General features: G+C 37.3%; 1 protein-coding gene and 1 long non-coding RNA gene across 2 annotated transcripts in view; one reads left to right on the forward strand and one right to left on the reverse strand.

Moving 5' to 3' along the window:
• Nucleotides 1-3,749: 3,749 nt before the first annotated feature.
• Nucleotides 3,750-16,932, forward strand: LOC140337324 (uncharacterized). The gene is made up of 3 exons (XR_011922022.1): nucleotides 3,750-9,898; nucleotides 10,335-10,573; nucleotides 16,588-16,932. It is a non-coding gene; the product is annotated as an uncharacterized lncRNA (long non-coding RNA).
• Nucleotides 12,088-27,072, reverse strand: part of EFCC1 (EF-hand and coiled-coil domain containing 1) — a 75,614-nt gene continuing 60,629 nt past the window's right edge. The window contains exons 5-8 of the mRNA XM_072421013.1: nucleotides 25,764-25,926; nucleotides 24,660-24,818; nucleotides 17,687-17,756; nucleotides 12,088-14,532 (exon numbers count right to left, since the gene is read on the reverse strand). Of these exons, the coding sequence (XP_072277114.1) occupies nucleotides 14,399-14,532; nucleotides 17,687-17,756; nucleotides 24,660-24,818; nucleotides 25,764-25,926 (526 nt within the window). The 3' untranslated portion in view covers nucleotides 12,088-14,398. The remainder of the gene's footprint in view (nucleotides 14,533-17,686; nucleotides 17,757-24,659; nucleotides 24,819-25,763; nucleotides 25,927-27,072) is intronic.

Here is a 27,072-nt window from a genome sequence, read left to right on the forward strand (position 1 = left end):
ATAACTTTATTCAGAATGTACAAATTGTATCATAGTACGGCTCTAAGCTATTTCTCCAGATAAAATCTTCAGCATATCCTGCAGGTGGCACGGCGCTATGCTTTACTTGTACATTGTCTATTCAAGCAGAATTCAACACTTGTAAGAAGCTTGGTGTATTCTCTCTTCTTGATGAGATAAGTAGCAGGCTTTGTCACTTTTACTGCTCGCTGGATGTATTTTGCCTGAGACTTGATTTTTCTATTCTAAGTTTAATGTCACCGGTGAAAAGTCTGATAATGGCTCTTGTAGCTGGAAATGTAAATTTGCTAAGGAAACCAAAGCACATTTAAAAAGGGAATAGAACATCTGTGTCTTAAAATGTGTTCAGTGTATAGAATAGTAAGGACCTTTGTAAAAAACGACACTAACATTTATTATTATTTCACTGAGATTTTTTGTTAATGTTAATGTGCATAGAACAAAGTTTTGAAAAGATTCTGCCTCTCTGGGGGAAAGGGAAGGGGGTGAATGATTTCAGGTACAGTTCTGTGAAAAGCTATGTATGGAAATTGTTAAATACAACATATATCTTCAGATAAAGATAATATGACTTAACACGGCACATAACATTGGCATAGGGCAGGGGTCAGGAACCTTTTTGGCTGAGAGACATATAAACACAACATATTTTAAAATGTAATTCCGTGAGAGCCATACAATATGTTTAAAACTAAATACAAGTAAATGTGTGCATTTTATGTTATGCTGTTGCTAACCAATGAATGAATGAATAAAGTACTTCTTACCATTAATGTGACAAATGTAGTATGGCGTGTGTCGAAGTGTCGCTTTATATTTTATCATTGCATATTAGACACACTGCAGAACCTCTGTCTATTCCTGCGGATAAGTATGATATACCTCATCTTTTTTTCTTTTAGCCATCTTCTTCAATAAAAGGGTTTCTGCAATTAGCTAGCTGACTGAGGTGAGGAGGAAACCACCCCAGGTAGTGGTCTGTGGGGCAGGGCAGAGGTAATGAATTGTGTAGCTGGTGGGATGGACCCTTACAGGCCGTCAAGGCAGGTTAGGCCCAATCCAGATTTTCGGCCACTGGTGGAAAGTGGCACTGTGCCAGGGTGCAAGATGAGGATGCAAAGCGGTACGCTGACAGGAACTAGGCCGAAGCCAGGGCCTCTATTTGCAGCTGCCTGTGGAGGACGATGCGGCTTCAGACCCGTTCGGCCGTGGATGCTGCAGGGCAGGGTAGGATGGGTCACAGGGATGCCGGATGCGATGCGAAGGAGGGCATGGCCTGCGCTCGGCGGATAGAAGACGTGTTCTAAGGCTTAGAACACGTCTTCTATCCGCCGAGCGCAGGCCACGCCCTTGTTATTTTTTTTTTTAATAAAGATTTGGTAGCGAGCCAGATGCAGCCATCAAAAGAGCCACATCTGTCTCGCGAGCCATAGGTTCCCGACCCCTGGCATAAGGTATTACTCCAATCAAATAAATACGTGAAAATGGAGAAATGGTAATTAAGGGCACATTAAGGCTGTGTACGCAATAATTGTCTATCTTCCACAACCCTTTCCACGATTGACTGCACGATGCATGAACCAGCTCTGTCCATACAGCCCTAATATGCTCTATGGAGAGGGGAGAACGACGGAGCGGCACTCGCTGCACTCTCTCCCCTTTACTATCATTACCATCATTCTTCGTCTGTCGTCTGGGGATCTGGCAGGATGGTCGTTTGGAAGATGAGCACTGTACACAGGCTAGATTCTGATATCAGCCCTGAGTCGATTATCGGACGAGAATCATTTGGCGTGAGTACGTAGCCCTACACTTCCTCACTTCCTGCACATTATGGGGACTCACATTTTACTTTAAGCTTTAACATGCATTACAGAAAGGTAGCCCATTCATTTTAAATAGGTTACATACAGGAAATAACATGCTGGGACATGCTGGGTATTTCTATTGCAGTGCACCACAACAAACAATAGTGTGTTCTGTGTGTAACGGCACCACAATGTGCTAATGCACACACCACAAAATACCATATCACAAGAAATGTGTTTTGACCACTACAAATGTATCAAATTTTGATTGTCTTTTAAAGTGGAATGATCTACAGGTGTCTTTAATGGCAATGACCCCAAGCTATTGAGCTTTCATTGTGGAATCCGTTGGTATTTTCGGCAATTGTTGTTTTCAAATGAACGCATTTACAATCGGAAAAATAATGCACTAATTCACCTGCAGAGGATGAAATAAAATAAAAATAAAAAGTCACAGGAAGTATAAAAAAAAAAAAAGCCTTTGCTGTCCAAAAGAAATAAGAACACGACTACACTTTCCTATTGAACTTTTAATATATAGGAAAAGACCAGTTCTTCGGAAATAAAGTGCTAATGACCTGATGAATGACCTGATGAATGTGTTAAGCACAAGCTGAATGCAGAATTTTAGAAGTATTCAAACTGTAAAGCATGGTGCTGGAAATGTTAGTGGTCAATCAAATTTGAATTCTGCATCATATAAAAATGTCCTTGATGAGAATGTACAGCCATCTGGCCTATAGTTAAACTGAAATAGATTTTTAAAACACAATAATGATTTAAAGCACACTAGCAAATCCCAAAGTAAGGGCCCAAAAGAAGAAACAGAATTGTAGGCTGGCCTCGCCACTTGAAGGTTATTATTGCAGCCGCCAACACCAATCCTGGAGGTTATTGTTACAGTAATTAGAATAGTTTTTTTTGTTCATGTTTTCTATTTGATGTACCCCCAAATTTGTCATGCAATAGAATCCTTTGATTTTGATACCCTTTTAGTTCATAGGCTTCCATACACACCACTTTATGGCTGATTATTTTTGTAGTGGGCCCTGACCCTGATTAACCTATTATTTTTATGTAAAGAACCTAACAAGTGGATAAAAGTCATCAGGTCTGTCTTGCGTACTTACAGTAGCTATTGTACTTTGTCCACAAAGCTGTGAACAGGGGCCCTAATAACAAGGACACAAACTTCCGTCATCTGTACAGTTACTTGTCCAAGGACTTTTGGGTAAAATGACAATTCCCTTTACCTTGTGCAGACAGAGTGCACAAACATAGAAAATCAATCACCACCAGTGATTCAAGTGAAGTGTTCAGGGATTATAAACTTTAGAAAGTTTTGATCTAATTCACCAGCCCCTAAGGATAAACTGGAAAATATGAACAAGAGGCCCATTTGCTAGGAAAACTCTAATTATAAGGGATAAACAAAGAAATAAAAATGCTCCAATATAATTACACATTTTGCATAACTGATGTCATTATTGTATTTCTGTCATCTATTGGAATCTTGGATTCAGCATAATGGCATACATTTTTTTATTATGCTCGTTTATTGGCATGATTGCTTCTATTCATTATAAGAGCAATGAAGATCACAGAGGTCTCTGATAACTACAGTGGAATCCTCATAATGAAATTGTCATACCCAACTTTGCCATCTGTGGCTCGTACAACTGTTTTAATCAAGACTTATGAACCCTATTCTTGTGGCTAAATTATCAACATAATCTAAAATAAACTAACCTTGTACTGAGTACATTTTTTATGATCCACCAAAAACTGTAAGTAAGAGTGCCCTTACATCACATAATTTGGGTTAAGCTGCATACACAAGTGCAATTATTGTCGTTGGAAAGGATCTTTCATGATCATTTCCAACGACAAAAGACTGAAAATGCATGAACAAGTGTTGTACATACAGCACCATTCTGCTTCATGGAGAGGGGAGGGGGAGAACGATAAAGCGGCACCCCACTGCACGCTCCCCCCTTCCCTTGAATTACGTTCATTCGTCGTCCATCGTCCGTGGATCCACCAGGACGGTCGTTCGGACGATGGGAGCTGTACACACACCAGATTCTCATCCGATATAGTCTCTGAGCTGATTATCGGGTGAGAACGATTAGACGTGTGTACATAGCTTTAGTCAAATTACATGCAGCGCGTACAATCTGCTTGTAGCCCAAATGGCTTCTTAAGCTATGTACACACATCAGAAGATTCTCATCTGATTGAAATGGCTGTGCTTGTCTCAGGTATGAATCTGACATCTGTACAGTGGTTGTCTGATTGGGAATGACCGCTGTACAAGTAAAGGGAGCAGAGCACAGTGGGGTGCCGCTTGTTCCTCCTCCTCCCTCCCCTTTCCATAGAACAGAATGGGCTCTGTGTGCATGTAGCCTGTATGTAGAGGAGCATGTAGAGGAAAGGGTTAAGACTCATTATAATAATGAGCAGCTCTGACCACCAGTGCTTCTTGTTATGTCCTCAGTGGATTTCAGAAACAGTTCATTTGTAACTACTAAGCCATCCATGGCTTGCTTTGCCTTATTATTACCTTATTACCTGTCTGGTTGGTTCCTTTACTATAAGCTATTATTATCTTGTAGTTATATAGTGCTGACATCTTACGCATAATCATGTCACTAAGTGCCCTCCAGAGATTTTCACAAACAAATGTCCCTATTATAGTCTTAGTCTATTATCCTTAGGACAGCTGAGGACAAATTTTAGTAGGAAAAGCCAATTAACCTACCGGTACATTTTTAGGATGTGTGAAGAAACTGGAATAGGGAGAGAAAACCCATGCAAACAAGAGCGTGGACATGCAAACTCCATTAAGCTTGTGTCCTGGCCGAGATTCAAACCTAGGGTCCCAGTGTTCAAAGTTAATGCTTTAGACAAGCTAAAAGACCATTTAGAAGTATTAACTTTTACAATAAAACAGGCACCGTGATGATAGGTAGACTGGTATAATGGTTCAGAACCATCTAATGTTGGAAAACACTTTAAAGTAGACCCATACTGTAAAAGTTGTGTCCAAAAATGTGGAAGGTCAAGGACCAACCGATAAAACCAGCATTGGCAATGCAGACTATCTGCAGCCGAATATTTCTCTGGGACCGACTTAGCGAGTTTTGTTCAACATTTAGTTCTGGAGTGGCGGCAACTATCTTGGCTTCCTCTTGTGGATGAGATGCAGAGGACACAGCTTCAATGACAACAGAAACAGTGGTGAGAGATGATGAAAAGGTTGCGGAGAGGTAGAGGGGGCACATTTTGACTAATACAGAAGAAAGTTTTAAGATGCAGCAGCAAAAGTGGAGGAGGCACAGATCTTCATTAGCAGGCAATGTGGAGCAACACAAAGACAAGAAGCAGTGGGAAGAGAGCAGGAGGTTGGCAAGTGCTAAATTAAGTAGAAATAAGTAGATCCTTCCAATGCAAAGTTCTCAGATACAGAAAACCAGTATACAGCACCATCTGACAGCATGGAATGAGGGATAGCTTAGATTCTACATGGATTTTGCAGCTTTACAAATCTACAAGAGTTAAGCCGCATACACACGTACAATAATAGTCTTTGGAAAAGATCTTTCACGATCCTTTTCAACGACTATTATTGCACGATGCATGAACGAGTGCTATACATACAGGACTGTTCTGCTCAATGGAGAGGGGAGAGGGAGAACAACAAAGCGGCACCCCGCTAAGTGCTCTCCCCCTTCCCTTGTATTATGATCAATAGTTGTCCATCGTCCGTGGATCCGTCAGAACAGTCTTTCAGACATTGGACGACTGGCGCTGTACACACACCAGATTCTCGCCCGATATCGAACCTTTGGACATGTGTACGTAGATTAAGGGTGTCTGACCAATGTCACATGACCAAATATCAATTTCTCAGGATAAATTCATGGCAAATATATCCTGCTTAGCCACATTTAACCCTACTAGGTGTACAATCCTACATCCACTATCCACTATAGGGATTACATCTTTTTTAGTGTTTAACACACACCCATTGTATGCTGCAGCATTTTAAAGTCTAGTTATCTGGGGCAAAAAAACTCTTACCTGTGCTCAGTGTTTTACTAAAAGGTGAATATCAGAGAATGGGACAGCGGTCAGTATTGTGAACACTATTGTCACCTCGAGGAAGTGTCCATACACTTTGAGAGTTGCCATAGTGGAGTTTACCTTTAAACTTGAATTGGGCTAACACGCATCTTTTCTTACACTCCTAAATCTTGCCATCTTAAAAGCTATTTGAATATATATAGCCTTTATAAACACTTAAAAAACTGTTTAACACCTGTTTATAAATGAGCTGTGTTCTTAATAATTTCAAAATATTCCCAGAGCTGATGAAGAAATATCTAATTACTTGCCTATAGAATAAGTGATGCACAAAATAAAGAACATTTCCAATTTCATATAAACAAATTACACTTCAGGGAGATGTTAACGCCCTTGAATAAAGAAGGTGCTGAACTGAATGTAAATAGGAAATATGCCATATATTTACATATAAAGAGGCTCTTAAATTCACATCTTGTGCATAGGGCAAGTGACATTCTGTACAAAGGACACCTCTGCATATTTATACAGGACATCTTATACTGGAGAACCTGCAATGCATGTTTGACCAAATTAAACACAAAATGTCACTTACATGCAGAATAAGAAGTCATACTGTGCAATGAATCAATTGTGTTAATTTACTGGAGAGTAGAGGAAAGAGAAACCCTGTCAGATTTATATTTCTGTATGAGGAATTTAATTTGGTAGTGCTTTTTATTTTAAGAAAAAGCAATTAATTTACTTAGTTATCAAGAATAAATGTTGCAGAGCCTTATAATTTATAAAGATTATATTTGGAAATGTTTTAGCAGGTAAGATATAATGCTTAATTCAATATATTATATGCTCCTTGGTAGTGCCTAAAAAGGTTAAACCACCATATTGAAAAGTTCTTCCATCTGCTCATATAGTTACATAGTAGGTTAGGTTGATAAAAGACATACAGTCATCAAGTTCACCCACTGGGGAAATAAACATATCCCAGAGATAAAACCCTATGGACATAGTTGGTCCAGAGGAAGGCAAAAAACCCGGGTACAATTTGCTTCAACAGGGGAAAAAAATTCCTTCCTGATTCCATGAGGCAATCGGATGTTCCCTGGATCAACAGTCACTGTTATTTTTACTTTAAATCCTTAATCCCCAGTTATATTCTGTGCTTCTAGGAATCATCCAGCTTTTTCTTAAAGCAATCTATAGAAGTTGCTGAAACTACTTCCTGAGGGAGCCGATTCCACATTTTCACAGAATTCATATATGAATGTCCATAAACTGAAATAAACTAAAAAATTATTAACAGTGTTACATATCCATCCAAAACATGATTAGACTTATTGGGTTGGGTTAAAAACTGCACATCATTGATTGAGGTTCAAATCAAACTTCAAATTAATTTATGGGAGACCAATCTTCCATTTAACGAAGTGTTCCTAGGGTATTTTCTAATCTGGTTTAATGTTGTGAGGGTATTTCATTTAATACGGAATTTTTTGGACTGTGTCACCTAGTCAGCTAGCACTCTTCATAGCATATAACATAATATTGGACATTACTCATAACATTTACTCAAAAGAGAAAAGACCTTTACAATATTAATTCTAATGAGAAAATTGCCAAAGAACATTCACTCATAAGATAAGGTACTCACATTTAACCCTTAAAGAAAATAGCCTAAGAACATTGGCTCAGAAGAAAAAGTTCCATAAGATTTCTCTTTATTTTTTATGTATAAGTTTGTGGAGATAGAAATGGTAATAGAGAATAGAGAAATAGAGCTCCATGTATCCTGGAAATAATGTATGGGTGGATAAACAAAAAACACCAGCTTCTAAATTGTGTTACCGGTTCAGGGCTGAGGTTCAGAGTGCTTTCCAAGTCAAATCAAGCAGAAAAAAACAAACAAATAAACAAAAAAAGTCAATGTAGTTTTCCTGTTTATTTGCAATCAAAACTAGTTACCTTTACCACTGAGCCACTGCCAGCTCTCACCCTTGGTGACTTTGGTTTAATACAGTGTTGATTACTTTAAAGAGGATTTACATTCCCCGGCTCCTCCAGCTATGACAGATCAAAGTGCATCACTGTCTTCCAACTCCATGTTGCCATCTTTACCCAATTGGATATACTGTATATGTCCAGCCCAAACTTGGTTAGAGTAGTATGTAATTGAGGAACCTTGATAAGCATTCTCATATATTTGTAACAAGCTAGAAAGATATTTCTTAGGTTCTATTTGCTGCCCAGCAGGTTGAGCAGCCCAGCAGCCAGTACCATAAGTCTCTTTATACAGTATACTGTACACAACCTTAAAGCTTGGCTCACACTGCTGAAATGTACGGGTGTGTGTTGTTAGCACTCATGAAAAGGTTGTTGATGAGTTGTGCAGGGCTGGATATGAACATTTTCTCCCCTTGATCTTGACCTTGTGTCAGCTCTCCCTCAACTATTATGATGGAAGGCTCCTAAAGTTATGTTCACACTGACGGTGAGGTTGCAGTGTAGTTATTGCTTCCTTATACCAGGAAACCACTGCCCCAGGGGAGATGCTACATGCAGCTTCCCCCCACAGTAGCCCCATGGAATGGGGACAGCAGCGAGTGGTTCAATACTGCAGACTGCCAACCACCGTCAACTCTGCTCCATTGAGAGTGATCAGGCTGTGAGTCAAGCAGGATCCTGAGACAGCTCTAAACATTCCCAACCTGTCTTTTATAAATGAATTGTCCAAATAACAGGACATAACAATATAATTTGGAGTGCAAAAGACAGAAGAGTCTACTGTCCAGTGCTTTTTCCTTGTTGTACGCAATAGAATGGAGTTCTGGCACATTTTTACAAGTCCATAAACGTTTGTGACGGGGAACAGCTGTCAGTGAAAATGACAGCTCGGCCTCTGAATACAGACTGAATACAGAATGTTGTGTGCATGATTCTCCCCCAATGATGGCTCTTTCCACCACTGGGAGTAGGTAGTGGTTTTGTTTTGTGGCTACAATTTTTCAGCCCTTCTACCTTCTTTGGCAGACCCCCATTTGTATAAAATTAATACTACATTGTAGGACATCCTAAACCCATGTAAGTAATGTTCCCATTTTTAAAATTGTTTTTCAAGCTGTAACTATTCTGCAGCTCATCGCAATACAATAGGTTCTTCAGCAAAGGAATCTGTGAAAGTGTAAAACTGTAACATTTAAAGGTTTCTAATCCACTTAAGATAAAATCCAGTGTATGTAACCATTGGAATGCTAGAGAGTGACACCCTTATTCTGATTAATCCTTGATTACTGTATAAATATGATTTGACTCCTATACCTAAACTTTTCACTTGAGAAATGCTTTAATTGGTCTGTATCCTGTATCACAAACTATTTTACTAAAGATGCTATGTACAGGCTTTTCATTTAGCTTCAATAATTATTTTTTTAAACTATTCAATTCCCTTACCTAATTTTATTTTTACTCAGTTTGCCCAAAACAACTGATGACCTTAACATTTGATGATTTACATTTTAAGTACCGTACCATGAATGTTGCTACTGCATAATATAATATTATATCCCATACACAAGGTTTACCAATGTGGAGCAAGATAAAATTGCACTAAACTGGGAAATCCCAAACCCATGAGGCTGGGTGCTGTAATCTTGAGGAGGATTTCAACAGCCCGGGCAGACAGTTTAGCGATCCTCTAGGGTATTTACCTTCCTCTGGCTGCTACATAAAGACTTGGGTAGGGAGGTGAATGTAGAGGAGTTGTAGGGAAAGCTCAGCAACTCCAAATGCTAGTTCGCCATTTTTTTTTCAGTTGCCGACTGAGACAACTTTTGCAGATGATCTTTTCTACTGTCTCTCCACAGCCAACAATGTCCTGGCCTGTAGCAAGTATCCAGCAGTATGAAGAGGGGAGACTGGAGGAGAAGATGGTCACTACCGTGGAGTTGATTCCGAATGGACATGGAATGTGGTGAGCGAGTAAAAAGGTATGAATTACATAAACTAAGCTGCAATTAATAGACTTGTGGAGTAGAGGAAAGAAAATTGTTTGCAGTCTGACCTTTTTACCTACAGTATCCGAAGACCAATATTTGGGACAATGAATGTATCAGCTGATGGACATTATATACTAACCATATATAGTTGCAGGCTAATATTCTCAGATTGCTTATAGGATCAGATCTAGAGTTACACTTAAACGTGAAGTATCAGAACATCAGTTGCCTCGCAGACCTACAAGAGGAGGACTTCCGAACAGCAACTCCTCACAAAGGAAATGGCTGAGGGCATGGCGTACCTGTCCCATGTTCCTCGAATCATTATGGCATGTAGCATATTTCCTATAAATCTTTTATAAAATGGGTGAAGATTTTATTTTTTTTTAGGAATTATTTCAACCAGGGTTATCAATTTTTTTCACAGGACACTGGCATTGAAGGTATGTGTCCAGTTATTATTTGATCTGAAGAACTGGAAGAAGAAGGGGCATTCCTCACCGTTGTAGAAATTATCGATCCACAGCCACTGATTTCTGACTTAGAAGAAGATGGAGAACTTAATATGTATCATGAATAGTTCCTGCCCATCTAAGTAATTTCTGAATGGACATAGGGAGATCTGTTGGCTGGTTCCTTTGCCAGAGATTACCTCAAACCAATCAGGTAAGTGTAATTAAATTTCCTTTAACAATTACCCTAATACGTCGCATCTTTTTTTTACACGGGGTGATAAAACTATTGGGATGGAAAAGGATTATAGGAGTGCATACCTGCCCCCTTCGGTTAGGCAGAGCACCTATAAGTTTGCATTTGAGAGAATCAGTGTGAGATAGCGTTCTTTGATATCGCTAGACCTTGCAAAGGTAAGTACTGTAGTCAGTCTGCTTTTGCCAAGGGGAAAAGGGGTCCCCTTCCTATTTTGGCAAGCCTGAACATACCAAAAGAGCATTTGTGGCTATGAGATGGACTCACATGCCCCCATTTCCAACCCACAAAGGTCCAAGCCTCTAAAAGTGTCAGTGTCTATATTAAGTGGGCGCCATATAATTTTTATATATATATATATATATATATATAGTTTATATGTATATATTTAGCTTAACTAGTATGGTTAAAAAAATAAACATTACAATATGGAAGATTGGCTGAATTAGCTCAATACTTGCATTCAGCAGAACTTTGTTCAGCGTCTTTGTGGGACTGTGCCTTTGTCTTCATCGGATCCAACGTCTGGACTTAGCGGCACCTTGCAAAGGTAAATATTAGGTAAAGATAGAATAAAAAGACATTTCCTTTAAATATGTGGTGTCTTTCTCCTTGGGACCACCTTACCTCCTTTTGAGAACGAATAAGGGGGACTAGGTACCCCTGTAACCAGAATAAGGGGTTGGGTATCAGGTAGCCCACTTATCAAAGAGGGCTTCCACATTCCAATAAGCTTCCCACTCCCATCCTTCACATTGTTGGGGTCACGTTGTGGGGATAGGGCTCCCTCCACCAATGATGGCTCTTTACACCACAAGGGGCAAACAAGGATCTCGTTATTTCTAGAGCTAATTCCTGAAGCTAATTATGGAATAGCTAAAGGTTAATATGTACCCCTGTATCCATCCCCCAGCGTTAAGGAATGAACATCTGGTGGTTCCTTTATTAAAAGCGGCTCCCATTTAATAAGTTCCCCCTTTGCAAACCTCCGCTGGGGTCACATTGTGGGCATGAGGTTTTTCATTGGGTGAAGGGACAAACATCTGGAGGCTCCCTTAATAAAAGAGTGCTGCCAGAGCTAAACAAACTCCTCACCTGCAGACCTCCACAATGCCGGGGGCACATTGTGGGGATAGGAATTAATTAGGGGCAACTAGTGAAGCTACTCACTTTTGCCCCCTTACTTTTTTGTCAAGTTTCATTGCAGAGAACCATTTATGGCTAGGAAATTGGATTTGAGACATTGACATGCTGATTAAAACAATTCAGTGATGTTAGAGGTGCTCTAATTCTCCACGGTGCTCTACTCATTCTACGTTTGTGTCCTATAGTATACTGAAGCATTGGATCAGAATGACAGCCAGACAAATATTATATTCAGAACAACAGAATCCATAAATAATAATGTCGACTCTGAAGAACATCCTAAAAAATAGTATTATAAATACTAAAAATACATTTACAGTCAAGTAACAGAAGAAATCCTTTATTAACATTTAGGAAAATATCAAGTTATTTATCATCTACAAAATCTTAAAAAACTATATCCTACCATCTGTTATATATAAATAAACAACTATATATCTTGTGAACAAAACATGCTAAAAGGAATGCTGTATCAGAGGGTAATACCAAAAAAATATTAAAGCTGAACTTCAGACAGACACAAATTATTACAACTCTGTATTCATTAATACATTTTATTATTTTAAAGGCAACTTAGTGTAGGTACCCAATACTCACTTTAGGCCTGATCTATTAAGTTTTCCAAGACTGGAGAGGATATCAGTGACCTGGGTGATCCAAAACATTTGGAATGGATCTGGTCCAGGATTGAAATCATTTGCTAACAAATACCAAATGACTTTAAGAAATCCATTCCAGGTTTGCTAAATCACCCAGGTTGATCAATGACAGTTTATTCTCTCCATAATAAATCAGGCCTTGGTCTTAACCTCCTATAGACCAGTTTACAGTAGGGCAAGGATAAGTTACAATAATGCCAGTCAAATGTGCTGCATGCAAATGTAGGGGATCCCCAAATGTAATGCTTCCTCTCAAATATGAGGGTAAGCATTATGAGCCCGCTTCTTCTCCTTCATATTCTAGCCTGAAGCTGAATTCTCTAAAGTAATCGCAATCTCCAAATAAAGTTCAATTTGAGTTTAATCATGGTAATGTAATTTGAAAGAATGTTTGCTAAATTAAGCTTACTAAATCTGAAGTTATATTAAGATAAAGTTCCAGCCATGAAGGTTCTTGTTCAGGCCCTCTTATAGGGGTACAGGGGTGCTGCATGGACTGGGTTGGGACTACAAGCATTTGGGCTAATACACCCCAGGCAAGGTCCAATCTAACTGGTAGCCGGTCTATTATGTGCAGTCAATATAGGAGTAAGTACATTTAGAACAACTGACTGAAAGTGGCTGCAGGAGATTTAATGCAATGAAATGCAAAAAAACAGTATTTTAATATAAACAAAATTGGGACTTTTTTTTAAATAAAGGGTTAGTTTGTTTATGGTGTTTGGGATATACAGTTATTTAGGAGAAAGAAGTCGGAAAGTTACCTTCTAGATAAGAATAATTACAACCAACCCTTTTTATACATAGAACAATACAAGATGCCCCATATATTAGTTCTTGGTAGTTTTATGGATGTTGTGCAATTATAAAACCCCACTCTCTTAATGGAGCTAGAACTAATATTCTTCTTATTTTGTTCTATATACAGTGATTTAGCAAACTTTAGGGCATATTTATAAAAAGGCTAAACGCTAATATTATTTACCTGTAAAAGTGGCAATTAGACCTTCTCAAATGTCCTGTTTCCCACTTCTAATATGGCTGCAACATTAGGCCACAGAGACCACATCTAAATATGGTGATCAATCAACAGTACGACCGAGAGAAAAACTCTGATCACCGTCCTACAAAATCTGATCAACGTTTTATAAAGTTGGCAATCAAATTAAATAAGTAGAGACAAAGAAGTAGCAGCCTATTTAGGAAACGTGGTGATCAGACAAACTGAATGACTAATTATCACCCAGTTGGCTTTACATCTGCTGTAAAGTAAGTATGGCTGTTTGGCTGGATGGGGAGAAATACGTATATATGCCAGGTAAAACTCTAACTCATATGTATTTCACCTGTAATACCTGTTTGGTGTTCAGCTTTAATTAAGAAAATTAATTTACAGAAAACTTTAAATCTGTACAAAAACATTTCATAATGCATAACGGAAAAAAACACAGATTTATACAATACCGTAAATTAAAAAAAGGCATTTTTTCTGCTAACAATCTGATTTTACACCTATATCCTGACCAAAGCAATTTGTTAGATTTATTGATCTGTTTGTCGTACATTGTATATCATCACCTGCATTAATGTTGGATATGTAAACTGTTGATTGGTAAAGTTTATTGCTGTAATATGACAAACTAACAGCCTGGGGAATCTGTCATTTTTAATGCTATGTTTTATTCCGGACAATATTTCAACTCATGCTGCTCCCGATTATTGAACCGCTGACTGATGAGCGCTGTTCAGCCACATGGAGCACCTGCAGGTGGAACTATATAAATAATTATTATCTGGGTAAACAAATGAGCTTATTTAGTTGAGTGTACCCACAATGCTTTGCTTTGACATGGTGTAATTCAGATACTAGAGAGAAGCTTGGGTCAGATGAATTGGAGTCGGTTTGCTTCTTAAATTGATGAGACGGCCTCTGTTCCGAGGTGTACGTTGGTGAAACAGCTGCAGGTGGCGCTGTTGTCTAACAAGAGATGATAAGTGAATTCGCCAACCATGGCGCTTTGCTGCCTTTATTCGCTTCTTGGCTCTGGACTAACTCACAGACTGACAGTTCATGATGCAAGGTGTCCAAGACTTCATAAATATGTTCCTTTCCTAGAAAATAAAAGCAGAAAAAAAGACAAGTTATGGAATTTTAAAGCAACCTTGGCCTGCAGGAAATTTCAATAGCTAGTAGATGCAAATGTTTCCTAACAAAGACATACTTTTAATGCAAAGTACAAAAAATAAAAAAATCTGAAAGCCAATATAAATTAACATGAATTTAAATTTTCCCACTGTCAGGGATTTTAGTGCTGTGCCTGCTTGCGATCATTCTGTACAGCTCATACCTGCTGTCTCCAAAAGGGAACAGGATGGTTTATTTTCAAATGATCATCACTACAATAACCAGTCCATATGTACCCAACACAGTTTTTTATTATATAAAAGGGTCAGCCACCGGCTTTAAGTAAAACTTCAAAAAAGGATGAGATGGGATCCTCTTTCTTTGTAGACAGGGTTGTGTTGGGGGGCACCTTAAAATTTATATATATATATATATATATATATATGTATATATAAAATAAAGATAGCAAACATTTTCTGTATGTTGAGCTGAGTTTACCTTTAACCCCTACCTTAAATTGTACACTGCACATAAGCCCAAAAATCAACCTGTGTAGGTCATGTGCCAGAACTATGCAGAAACAGTCACCGTAATAATTGCTCCAATGGCTGCCTAATCCTACCTCACCCTTCTAACTTTACTAGCAACACTGCAAACAAAGTGCTTTTATTACTATTGGACTTAGCCCAAGTATGCTAAAAATATAGTGAGTTACAATAACAATACCACAATACAAATATATAATCTCACATTGGATTACAAGATAAACAAAATTGTCTCGACCCGCGTTTCGCTCATTGGCTTCTTCAGGGGACAATAGTGGAGACTTTTCCTAGGAAAGTTCAGTACAACAGGAAGACAGGAAAAATATACATTAAAATGTAATCGCATAGCATCAGAAAACTTCATGTTTCATCAATGATTATTCATGTACAACACAAAACAAAACATAATATATTAATACTAATATATATTATAATTATTATTGAAATATATTTTTCTGATGCCATGCAATCACATTTTAATGTATATTTTTCTTGTTTTCTTATTGTACTTTACTTACCTAATATAAGTCTCTACAATATTCCCCTGAAGAAGCCATTAGGCGAAACGCGTGGGATCAAGATAAATTTGTTTACCACTATCTTGTAATCCAATGTAAGATTGTACATTTGTATTGTGTTATTTTTATTGTAACTCAATATATTTTTAGCATAGTTGGGCTATGTAGTAATAAAAGCACTTTGTTTGCAGTGTTGCCACAAAAAGTCGGCTCTCATCTCTAGTTTATGTAATATTTCATGGCATGGCAGCCTGGTTTATACCTGATCCCTTTGACTTCTACCACTATCTTTCCTTCTAACTTTACTACCTTGAACCAATAGGTTACACTATAAGGCCCCCTATATATATATATATATATATATATATAAATATATATATATATATATACACACACACACAATGTACATGTATAAATATATATATTTTTGTTAATATTGCACATGTGTTAGGTTGTACTTCAATTTGCATATGTAATTCATTTCAATTATTTGAATGGCTTTCTAATACCTACCAGAAAGGTAAATGTTACATTTTGGCAGCTCACACATGGCAAAGCACGTTATACTGCCCTGTAATGCATCAGAATGAATAGTGCCATATCACACCAAAGCGTGTTACCATCAACCAGAACAATAATGTGAATGAGGCCTGAAGGACATAAAAAACTAACACTATAATATTTTCTCTCTCCCACCACCAGCATAAAAATCCCATAACAGCTGTATCGGTTTATATAAAATGTGATTTAGACACGCAGCTGCATGTATGTAATCTCTTCAGAAATCCCCGGTGATCAGACACTAAAAGGAATAGGTCAGTAGAAGTGATTTGACCGTGTTACATGTCATTCTAATACAGTTGTGAAAAATCCCTGAACTGCACTGCATACAAATATCTTCTGTCTGATGTAGCCTTGGAAACCTCTCCATTTCTCAGACATGAGAACACTCCAGATTTATTCTCTGATTTCCTCGTAGGATTTCCAGGTCAAACGTTTAAACTGGACAGCCTTGTGACTACAAAGCAAATCAGTACACGCAAATGTCCCGTGCTTGCATGGTAATGGGAGTAAAGCATTCAGCACATTCATTGATGCAATGTAAGGCATAAATTGGATTACTACATGTGCCGAAATAAATGGACAAGCGGGCACCCCTATTTTACAGCTCTGGAGATACCCGGGAATGTCGGAAATATATGTCTGCATCTGTTTTATTTATTATATTCATACTCCTTTGCTAAAATCTGGACAATAGTTTCAAAGCTATACATTCATCTCATTTTTACAAAACTTTAAAAATAAAAATAAAAAATCAAACGCCTATTAAAGTCCAAATTACGATTTCTTTTATAACAGGTGAAGCAATTTTGTTTGCCCATGTTCCATCCCCAGAGCATTACTTCCTGACATTTTCTTTACTTCTCTGCTGCTCCATTTAGGATAAATGCCCAGTGTATGCTTTAAAGTGAAGTGTTCATAAACCTCCTGGGCGGTTCATTTCTGTCTAAAAGCGGTACATTGTCTTTTATGAAAATTTATTTTACAGTATAATATAATAGTATGAGTATATTAATCTTATAAAATGAAATGGAACGGAAATAATTAAATGAAAAGTATAAAAAATATTATTTAAAATAAATATTTAGTACGGTTTAAACTTTTCCAAACCCCGTTTCGGCGAGGATTCCTCCACTACCGCCTTTTTATTAAATTAAAACTAACCAATGATCATTTTGTAAGATTATATAGTAGTTTTGTTTATACTTTTTATTATTACGAAAAACATCAAAAAAAAAAAGCAGTGCTGAGTAAATGCACTCGGAAGTTTACCCAATTATTTCTCAATTCTTGGGGTCCCTATGACTGGGACGTGGTAGACATCTGTCATCTACAAACTTTGAGCTAAAATGTGTCCCTCTCTCCCATCTCAGAAGGTTGGGAGGTGCGTATGGCAGGAAGTTGTTTTAGAAAAGACAAAACATGGAAACAAGTCATCAAAATGAAATACAAATCCAAGGGATGGTGATGGACTGGTTGTAATAGAAAATAATTCCAGTAAATAAGCAAGTCTTTACCTTCCTGGGGTTCTCTACACATCTCCAGGGTGTTCAGTAATACTTTTCCCAATTCCTCGTGAGAGATTTTCTGTAAAGAGCAGAAGGAATATTCAGAGGTAAAATAAGTCGGCTGTCAGTAATCAATCATTTAGAAATCAAGAAATGGAAATCTCTATACTGTATGCAGAAAACATTACCTTTCATACAGCACTGATTTATTGGAATATTACACAGCAGCATGCATGCAAAATATAATGAGAAAAGGATGGAAAAGCTATTCTATATTGCCTTCGGACATATTTTGATGAAGCCTTAAAAATAATTCCACCTTCTTATTAAAGGTATAATTCATGTTAGCTTGGGGTTTTTACCTTATAGCCTGTAAACCATGTCTTCAAACTGAATTTTAGGTAAATAGCAATATATAGTATAGTGATGGGTGAATCTTTTTGTTTTCCCCTTCTGTAAGCATGTTCACATGTGCAAAGTTGTTGAGCATGATTGGCTCGGGGTTCCTTTTCCCCCCACTGATTACAGTGGATATTAAAACAGATTGAGGTACCTGTTCCATGTAAAGAATATTTAAGATAATATAGTTAATGTTGGTGATGGCATTCATAGTATTTTGTTTTATCTTCTTCAAGATATTAACTTCAATACCTAGAACTGAAAAGGGTAAAAAAAAATTCTACCATGGGATGGGCAGGTTATTTATGCAAAACTAATTTGCTCTGCAAAACAATTTTATTCATTTTTCCCCAAAATAAAGCGAATTCTGTCAATTTCGAGACTTTAACATGGCTACTTTACAAAGTAATTATAAAGTTCCTGAAAAGGGTATTGTCACCAAAATTGCTGTTCAGGTACCTGTGACAAGTACAACATTTTAAAAAATCATGTAGTTTCTTTCCCCAAATTAAAGTGGCAAAATGGTCCCTAAGCCATGATAAAGGTGCTTGCCCACTTTTCAAGGTAATTGCAAAGCCACTAAACATATTTTAATCAAAATTTCCCCACATTTTCCCCTGACACATAATTGAAAAAACTGTTTTTAAAAAGCATGTAGTTTCTCTACACAAATGCATTTTCCTTACTATATTTTAACGTTGATTAATGAAAAACTGCACGCTTGTTTGTCCCATAACTTTGTTTAGTGGCTCTGCATCCAACTTAAAAATTTGGCCAATGGTTTAAAAAACAATTAGAGGACTATACTTTGAATTTGATTCAAGAGAAAATCTTATATATATTTTTTCACTTGTGATTGTGTACACTTTTCATGACTACTACCCTCATCAGTGTAGCCACCCCATCATGACGCTGGGTGCCCCAGGTTATTTACCATTCCAGGAACGCTCTTGTAGCTTCCTATCTCTCCAACTGGCGAGATCTCTGTGCACAAAGCTCCATTATAAGTATGACTCTCAAACTTTTTATTTATTCTTTTTTATTTATAATAATTTTATTATTATTTTTTACAATATGGAAAATCCACACATTTGGTCTATATAACGGGCAAGTTATCTTGCTGCTGGGGAGAAATATTTGAAGTAAGCTGCACATTTTATGCCTGACAATGGAAGAACATCCCCATATGTTTGTGGAACAATCTTTCATTAGAACAATCTTTCAACGGTCAGGAAATTAATACATGGCTGGCTGACAAACAATATTTGTATGTAGCTTTATGCACCTTTGTTGAAAAAGAAATTAGTTGAGCAGCTGCAACAAAAAGCCTGGTCATCTCCATTACAGTGGCAGCTAATTATCTTTTAGGCTATTTGAGCTAATCACATCCATTTCTGCTTTGCCTGTGCAGGATGTTAGGTTTGCATAACATTAGTGTATGTGTAGCTCTAAACTACATAAACAGGCTTTGCTCAGGCAGTGAGTCACAGAGAAAGAACATATGCGCTTCATTTTGCCTTTGGTACATCAATAGGGCATTGCTGCCCTATGCTAACGTCTGATATAAATAGAACGATTTTTGTAGAGATGTGGTAATGCCGCTGCAAAACAGCTATTGTCTTTAAACTTAACTTAACTAAAACTTTAAACTTAAAACAGACACACTTGTATTTTTCTTTTAGACTAAATTACATCAAGGTCATTATAAAAAACTGCTTAATAGAAAAACAGATACAAATTATTTTTATAGCACTAACATATGACACGGAGCTTTACAATGTCCTTAGACCTATCACTAACTGTCCCTCAAAGGGGCTCACATTGTAATGTCCCCACCATAGTCATACATCATTAACATAGTCTAAGGCTAATTTTTAGGGCAAGCCAATTAACCACCTGGGCGTTACACTGAGGTCTAGATTTCTGTTCCAAAAGCGGTACACTGTTTTTCATGAAATGTTTTTTTTTAAATTGTAGACCTGTAACTTACAGAAATATGTCCGAATAGGGTTCTAGTAGATATCATGAATATAAAAAATGTTTGAAACACACAATCATGTAAAAAAAAAAAAAATACTTTTAATAAAATCAAATAAAAGACACAAGATTCAGCTTAAACAAGAATACATAAATAAATGAAAAATACTGAAAATGCGATAATTCGGTATACTGTATAGTAATAAATTTTTCTAAAACACCTCCTTAGTGTCCAACAGTCCAACGTCACATACCTATAGACAAAACCACATAAATATATTTTCTATTATTTTGTATTGGATTGGATACGGGAGTTTGTATTCAATCCAATACAAAATGTGTTTGAATGAGTTTCAATCTGAATTTCCTGCACACGCGCCGACGTCATCGCCGAGGGACACGTACACGCTACGGACGGAGAAGAAGAAGCCGGCCTGCTTCTTCTTCTCCGCCAGCCGGCTTCTTCTCGGAGAAGGCACCCAACGCTGGAGGACGACGCTGGAACACGACGATGGATGATCGCAGCGGGACCAGGTAAGTGATCGCTAAACCAAACTATTCTCACTGTATGAAAATACTTTTTTTAACCCGAATCAATAATTTTTTTTAACCCGAACCAAGGTCGGGTTTAGCGGTAGGGTGGTTAACCTAACTGCATGTTTTTGGGATGTGGAAGGAAATGAGTGCCTGGAGAAAATCCATGAAAACATAGGGGAACATGCAAACTCCTTGTAGATCGAGGTCGGCAAACTCTGGTAAAAATATTTCCGTAGTTTGTTCCCGTCTAAGGCCCCCTGGCTGATCCCGCCTAATGCTCACTAATATATTAGTCACAGAACCCAACTATTTGTCACAAAAAAAACAAACTCCTGTTAGGGAACTCCTTAACAGCACATGACGTTATAAAGCTTTAAATGAAAACAGGAGGTCTTACACTAAAGGTTTAAAGCGCTGATTTGTAGACAAGTTCAGGGTATAGTGTTGGTTTGATAAAGAGTCATGGGGTAATAAAAGATAATTCAAGTCAGTATACTGCTTCTTTCATTCTTTTCCTATATCATATGCTTTAACATTTGGCGAGTAGCTGATGAAATTTAAACCTGTCACTCATTACCTAACAAAAAGCCAGACTGAGAAGGAAACCACCAATTAAGTCTTTTCAGCTGAAAAAACTGTAAATGTTATGGGGCACTGCAAGTAATATTTTTGGAGAGCTATTTATTGTCCCAGCATTTTTTTCCAATAAGTGTTGCATGTGTATTGATACAATTTCCCAAATATTATAATGGCAGTCTGTTTGTGGCCCATGTATTCCCCAACCGCCAATCTGTTGCACATATATATAAAAAAAATGGCTATTGTTTGCTCATGTATTAAAGTAATTGCCCATTTGTGGCCCATATGACTACCCATAAAACCAAAGGTGAAAATATGTTGCCTACTCACATTGACCATAATAATTTGAATAAACTCCCTGTGGTGAGTGTTCTAATGGCCATTCATGGACCTAAGCCTTAAGGGCTTGTTCAGACCTGAGGTCTTTGCAAGAATTTCTGAGCAGTTTTACTGCTCACAAACGTTTGCTTGCAAAAAACAATTAACATTAGAATGAATTGGTTGATTTTCCAGATATTTAGAGTTTCCTGGGACATTCTTGATCACTGGATAGGTTATCATGGAACACACACACTACACTCTGTGTTTTGTCTTATTTCTAGGGACCTATTTAATCCTTTTAGGGAACAGGAAAGGGGTCCTATGTACCTCTGTACTAATTCCCTAGGGTGTGAAAGGCGGAAATCTGGGGGCCCTTTATTAAAGCCTTGCCACCAGTCGTCCTTGCCACCCTTGGGGGTGGACAGATCTGTTTTTTCAAAAAGGGAGGGTACACTCTCTTTGATTTTACCAGATTCACTCTACAAACGAGTAAAACAAATATACAGAATGAATTCATGTGTTTTAATATTTTTCCCTCTTAAATCAATTTTTTTTAATAACACACAATGGATTTCTTTATTTACCTAAATTTAAGTTTAATCAAGTTTCCTGTGTTCTCAGGTAAAAATTACCTTGGTATATACAATAAACCTTTTATTAGATTTTAACCAAATTGTCACTTTTTATTTACTATGATTTAGGTTATGTCCTAGGTACCCCTATACCAATTCCCTAGGGTGTGGGGGGGGGGCTTTAATAAAGCCTTGCCACCTGCCATCCTTGCCACCCTTGGGGCTGGACAGATCTGTTTTTTCCAAAAGGGAGGGTACACGCTGTTTGTTCGGATTCCTGAAGACCTTATGATGAAACGGATGAGAAGTTCCTGAGACTTTTAGAAGACCCAGATTTCAAAATGGGGGGAGCACTTCCCTTTTAACATGGTGGCTCAGATGTTAGCACTCCGGCCTTTGCAGCGCTGGGTTTTGGGTTTGGATCCCGGCCAGGACACTATCTGCATGGAGTTTGTAGGTTCTCCCTGTGTCTGTGTAACTTTCTTCCCGGTACTTCCGGTTTTCTCCCACATCCCAAAAAATTGCAGTTAGATTAGTTGGCCTCCCTCCAAAATTGCCCTTAGACTGTGATAATGACATATGACTATGGTAGGGACATTAGATTGTGAGCTCCTTTGAGGGACAGCTAGTGACATGACTATGGACTTTGAACAACGCTGTGTAATATGTTGGTGCTATATAAATACTATGTAATAATAATGATACCTAAGCTAAAAAAATTGCTATGAAAAAACTGTTTTTGCCTAAAAACGATCCTGGACTAATATGCCCTATTACTGATGAAAAAAAATTATCAGCACCTTATGGCCTCATCAGAGTTTTTGTTTTCTGAAATTCTGAAGGTTGGAACAATGCATCCACAATATGCATTGAAACTTGTTTATTCTCTAACGTATAAAAATTGCTACAAATGATACATATTTATTATCTTAAGCAGCTTGTGCTTTAGCGAAAAATAGGATTGACGGTATTGGTAAAATATTGACACAGTTTAATTTGCAGGCCACAGTAAGTAAACTCTATTAGGCTCTCGGAATCAGAATCTAACACAGATAAGCATTTTATTTACAGCGTTTCCCAAAAGTAAATGGACTGCCATTGTTTTAAGATTCCCCATCCTAGTTCCATGTCATTACTAATGTTTAAATGTAAAATATTTCCATCTCAGCGCTTCTAGAGAGTCATACACATACATATTTATAACAAATGACTGAGGAAAGTCTCAGCAGAGGAAGATGGGAATTTGAATACTTCATAATGAGCGATGATAAAATCCATAAAATGCTAACATAAGAAGTCAAGGTCTTACAAGGCAAAGTTTTCTAAACAATAAATGTATTGCGTACACTACAACTATAATTTTAAGTTATTTGCAGTGGTAGGGTATGTCCGTTCAATACGTTTTTTTAGGTTGGTTTTTACAGCCTTCCTGGAAAAGAATCTATTCTGCATTAGAATATGGAAGGCTAAAATCTCTTCCACTCTTTTATTGTTGTCATCTCTATGTCCCTCTTGTCGGTGTCAAATGCAGGTCCGCATTATGATAATATAGTGGACTACTGTGAAGCCCCCCAAGACTGCAGAATATGAATTATCATGGGAGAACCTGTGTGATCTTGCAAACCTGGGATGGATCTGGTCCAGCTGATAGCAAATTGTTTCTAAAAATCCATTCCAGGGTTGCTGGATCACCCAGGTTCTCCCATGATCTTCTCCTGTTTTAGAGAGCTTTAATAAATCAGGTCCATTGCGTTTTGCTTTCATGCATGCATGAGTAGTGCTGTGTTAAGTGAAAAAAAGTATGAAGTGCCTCTACACCACTGGTTACCAACATTTCTAGACTTATGGACCACTAAACTTAAGGATGCGCATGCGTGGGGAGCCATGTGTCACGCAAAGATGAAGAAACTTCCCTCAGAGTGACGTCATGATACCAGAACCTGGCCACTCTCCCATTGCAGGTCTGAGCCTGCCATACGTTAGGGGGGTCACAGGTTGGGGACCACTGGTCTCTGTGCTCACATTGACCAGCTGTCAGATGGCTACAGCCCACTAGGGGGACCAAAGGTTGGGGGCCCCTTCTCATCACCATGTTTATATTATCATAAGGGACCCATTTTTAATGCTAAAGTTTTACTGCTGTATCAGTGAAACAAAAAGGTTTACTGAGTCAAACTCAACACAAGCCTAAAGGAATGAACCCCCAAGTGTTCCCTTTTGCCACTCTTTGTATGAGGGTAATGTGAAGATAATGAGAGTAATAAGGTATTATTATTAAAACGGCATTAGCCAACAACACATTTACAATAATTGCCTAGTAGTTGTTGGTTACATTTAACTGTACTTGATCTTACAATTTAGAAGACATTTTGCAACTTTCTAAGCCACTTTACCAGTTCTACCAGGACATACTAATATTGTTCTGAGTGTTGCAAACTAAGTATTGTCTGAGTAATATATAACATTTTCACGATGTTGTTCAGTATTACCCTACAGCTGAAACTTGTATTGTGTAAACCACACCATGTTTTACTAAACTTTAATAATTCTACATTACTTTATTTTTAAATAAAATACCATAATAAACCCCCTCTTACCATGTCACGGAGTTGCTGAAGAAGCTGTAATACATCAAGAAGTTTCTCCTCAATCAGTGAAAGGCGAACTCGCTCTGTTTCTAGCATCTGTAGATCTACCCTCAGGAAGTCAATTTCCTCTTCTTTCCTTCCTAGTTCTTCAATGAATGGCACTTTCATCTAGTCAATAACATATATACTAATGATCATATATATTTATTTCTTGGTGGTTACAATATGTTCAGATGTACAATAATCACATGAAAGGCCGCAGGCTGGATTTTACTGCAGGAACTAGCATTTCCAGCTGAATCTCTTTCCCAGACAAGGATAATGGTAAATACAAAACAAGCTGCACAACTGCATGAATCAGTGTTCAATTAAACATTATATTGAAATATTCCTAACCTAAAGCTTCCTATTAAATCTGACATCCTTTCCAAGTAACTATGTCAGTTATATATCTATTATTGAAATGTACTAATTATTAGATTGGGTTGCTCTATGCAGTATTGCTTGGTTTTCTACAGATAAAAAATGGTAACCTATATACTCAAGCATAAACTATATTTTGTGTCCCTCAAAATGACATTATATTTTTCACACCAGTAGATGGTGCTGTGTCCTCTTGCCATTTTTAAAGTTTGTTACACAGTTTACATGAGGAAACAGCATCATATACTGGTGGCCAATACCCATGCACAACACATACATTAAGTGCAAGAAATCCATCTTAATCTATGGAAAAAATACAAATTACTTTAATCCATCAAATGTGTAAAAACATTCCAACAGAATGAACTCATGTGTTTGAATATTTTTCCCTTTTAAATCTTTTTTTTAATAACACACAATGGATTTATTTATTTACAGAAATTTCATTTTATTAAAGTTAAATCAGGTTTCCTGATTGGTATATACAGCTTGGTATATACAGTAAACATTCTATTAGATTCCAATCGAGTTTTCACTTTTAATTTACTATGATTTAAGTTAGGTAAAGGGTAACTAAATAAGGCAGGTGCAAAATGCAATCTGTGTTTCTATTTTTATAATATTTCAGATAGTGGTGACCTTCGTATTAACAACATAAAATACATTTCACTGTTGTTTTCTTCTACTTACTTCTTCCATTAGGACTTCTAGATCCTTTATTTCCTGCTCCTTAATTGCCAACTCTTCTGTCATTCTGGCAACCTTCTTGACCCATAAGAAAACCATATTGTTGTGATTAATGCCGTCAGACGTGATATCACACAGGAGATTTCGAATTCTCCTATCTTCACATCTAGGAAAGTAAATTCACATTCACAAATGTACACATGTACAATATACTTCATATATACTCTACATTATGCCAACCCACTAATACCATTTGTTGTTAAATATAAACCAAAAATTTTTTCCCCCCCCAAAATGTGATTGAAAAATGAATCTTGATTTATATTTTGGTCACACCAATAGATGACCCTGTGTCCACATGTAAAGTGTATAACAAACTCTTGCTGTCTGAGACATTATTGGAGTTTGTTACACAGATTACATGAGGACACAGCACCATCTACTGGCAGTCAACAATATTAGACAAACAATTATTCGAGAACAAGTAATCCATCATACATAACTCAAAAATACAAAATACATTAACCTGTAAAAAAGGAGGGCAAAAATAAGTAACAGGCTTGGCCCACATTATTTTTCTTTTTTCTTTTAAATATTAGCACGGCATGGATAAATTAATTTTTGTTAATTCTTTTTTTAATATTATTAATATTATTATTATTATTATTATTATTATTAATAATTATAATAATAATAATAATAATAAACAGGAGTTGTATAGCGCTAACATATTAAGCAGCACTGTACATTAAATAGGGGTTGCAAAATGACACATTGATACAGACTTTGACACAGGAGGAGGAGACGACCCTGCCCTGAAGAGCTTACAATCTAGGAGATTGCACAATTCTTTTCAGCTGGTTACTGTTTTAAATGTTACTAATGACAGCCTCATTTTGTGCCCTTGGTTTCAATGCAAGTGTAAACGCTAGACATAACGTCACCCCTGAGGAAGCCTAAATTGGGCGAAACGAGTCGGGTAATCAACTTAGGCATGCAACACTATTGGTTATATGGTACATATTCCTGTCAGAAGTTCATTGTCTAGTGCCCTTAAAAGGCCTATACAGCAATGATCTGGACCTGTATCTCCAGTCATTACAAAGCATAATATTGCATTGCACAATACCTGTGATATGTATTATGAGAAGTAATCATTATTACAATCCATTTTTTGCCACAAAAACCTTTCTCTTTGTTTTGTTTTCCTATTGATTATCCTCAGGGTTGGCAACCAGGCCGAGCTTAAGGCCTACACTTACAAATCTCCAACAGATAAATACTTCAATTTCTCGGTTACAATATACGCAAG

This window comes from Pyxicephalus adspersus, chromosome 8 (assembly GCF_032062135.1).
Source record: "Pyxicephalus adspersus chromosome 8, UCB_Pads_2.0, whole genome shotgun sequence".
In the NCBI taxonomy this organism is placed as follows: domain Eukaryota; kingdom Metazoa; phylum Chordata; class Amphibia; order Anura; family Pyxicephalidae; genus Pyxicephalus; species Pyxicephalus adspersus.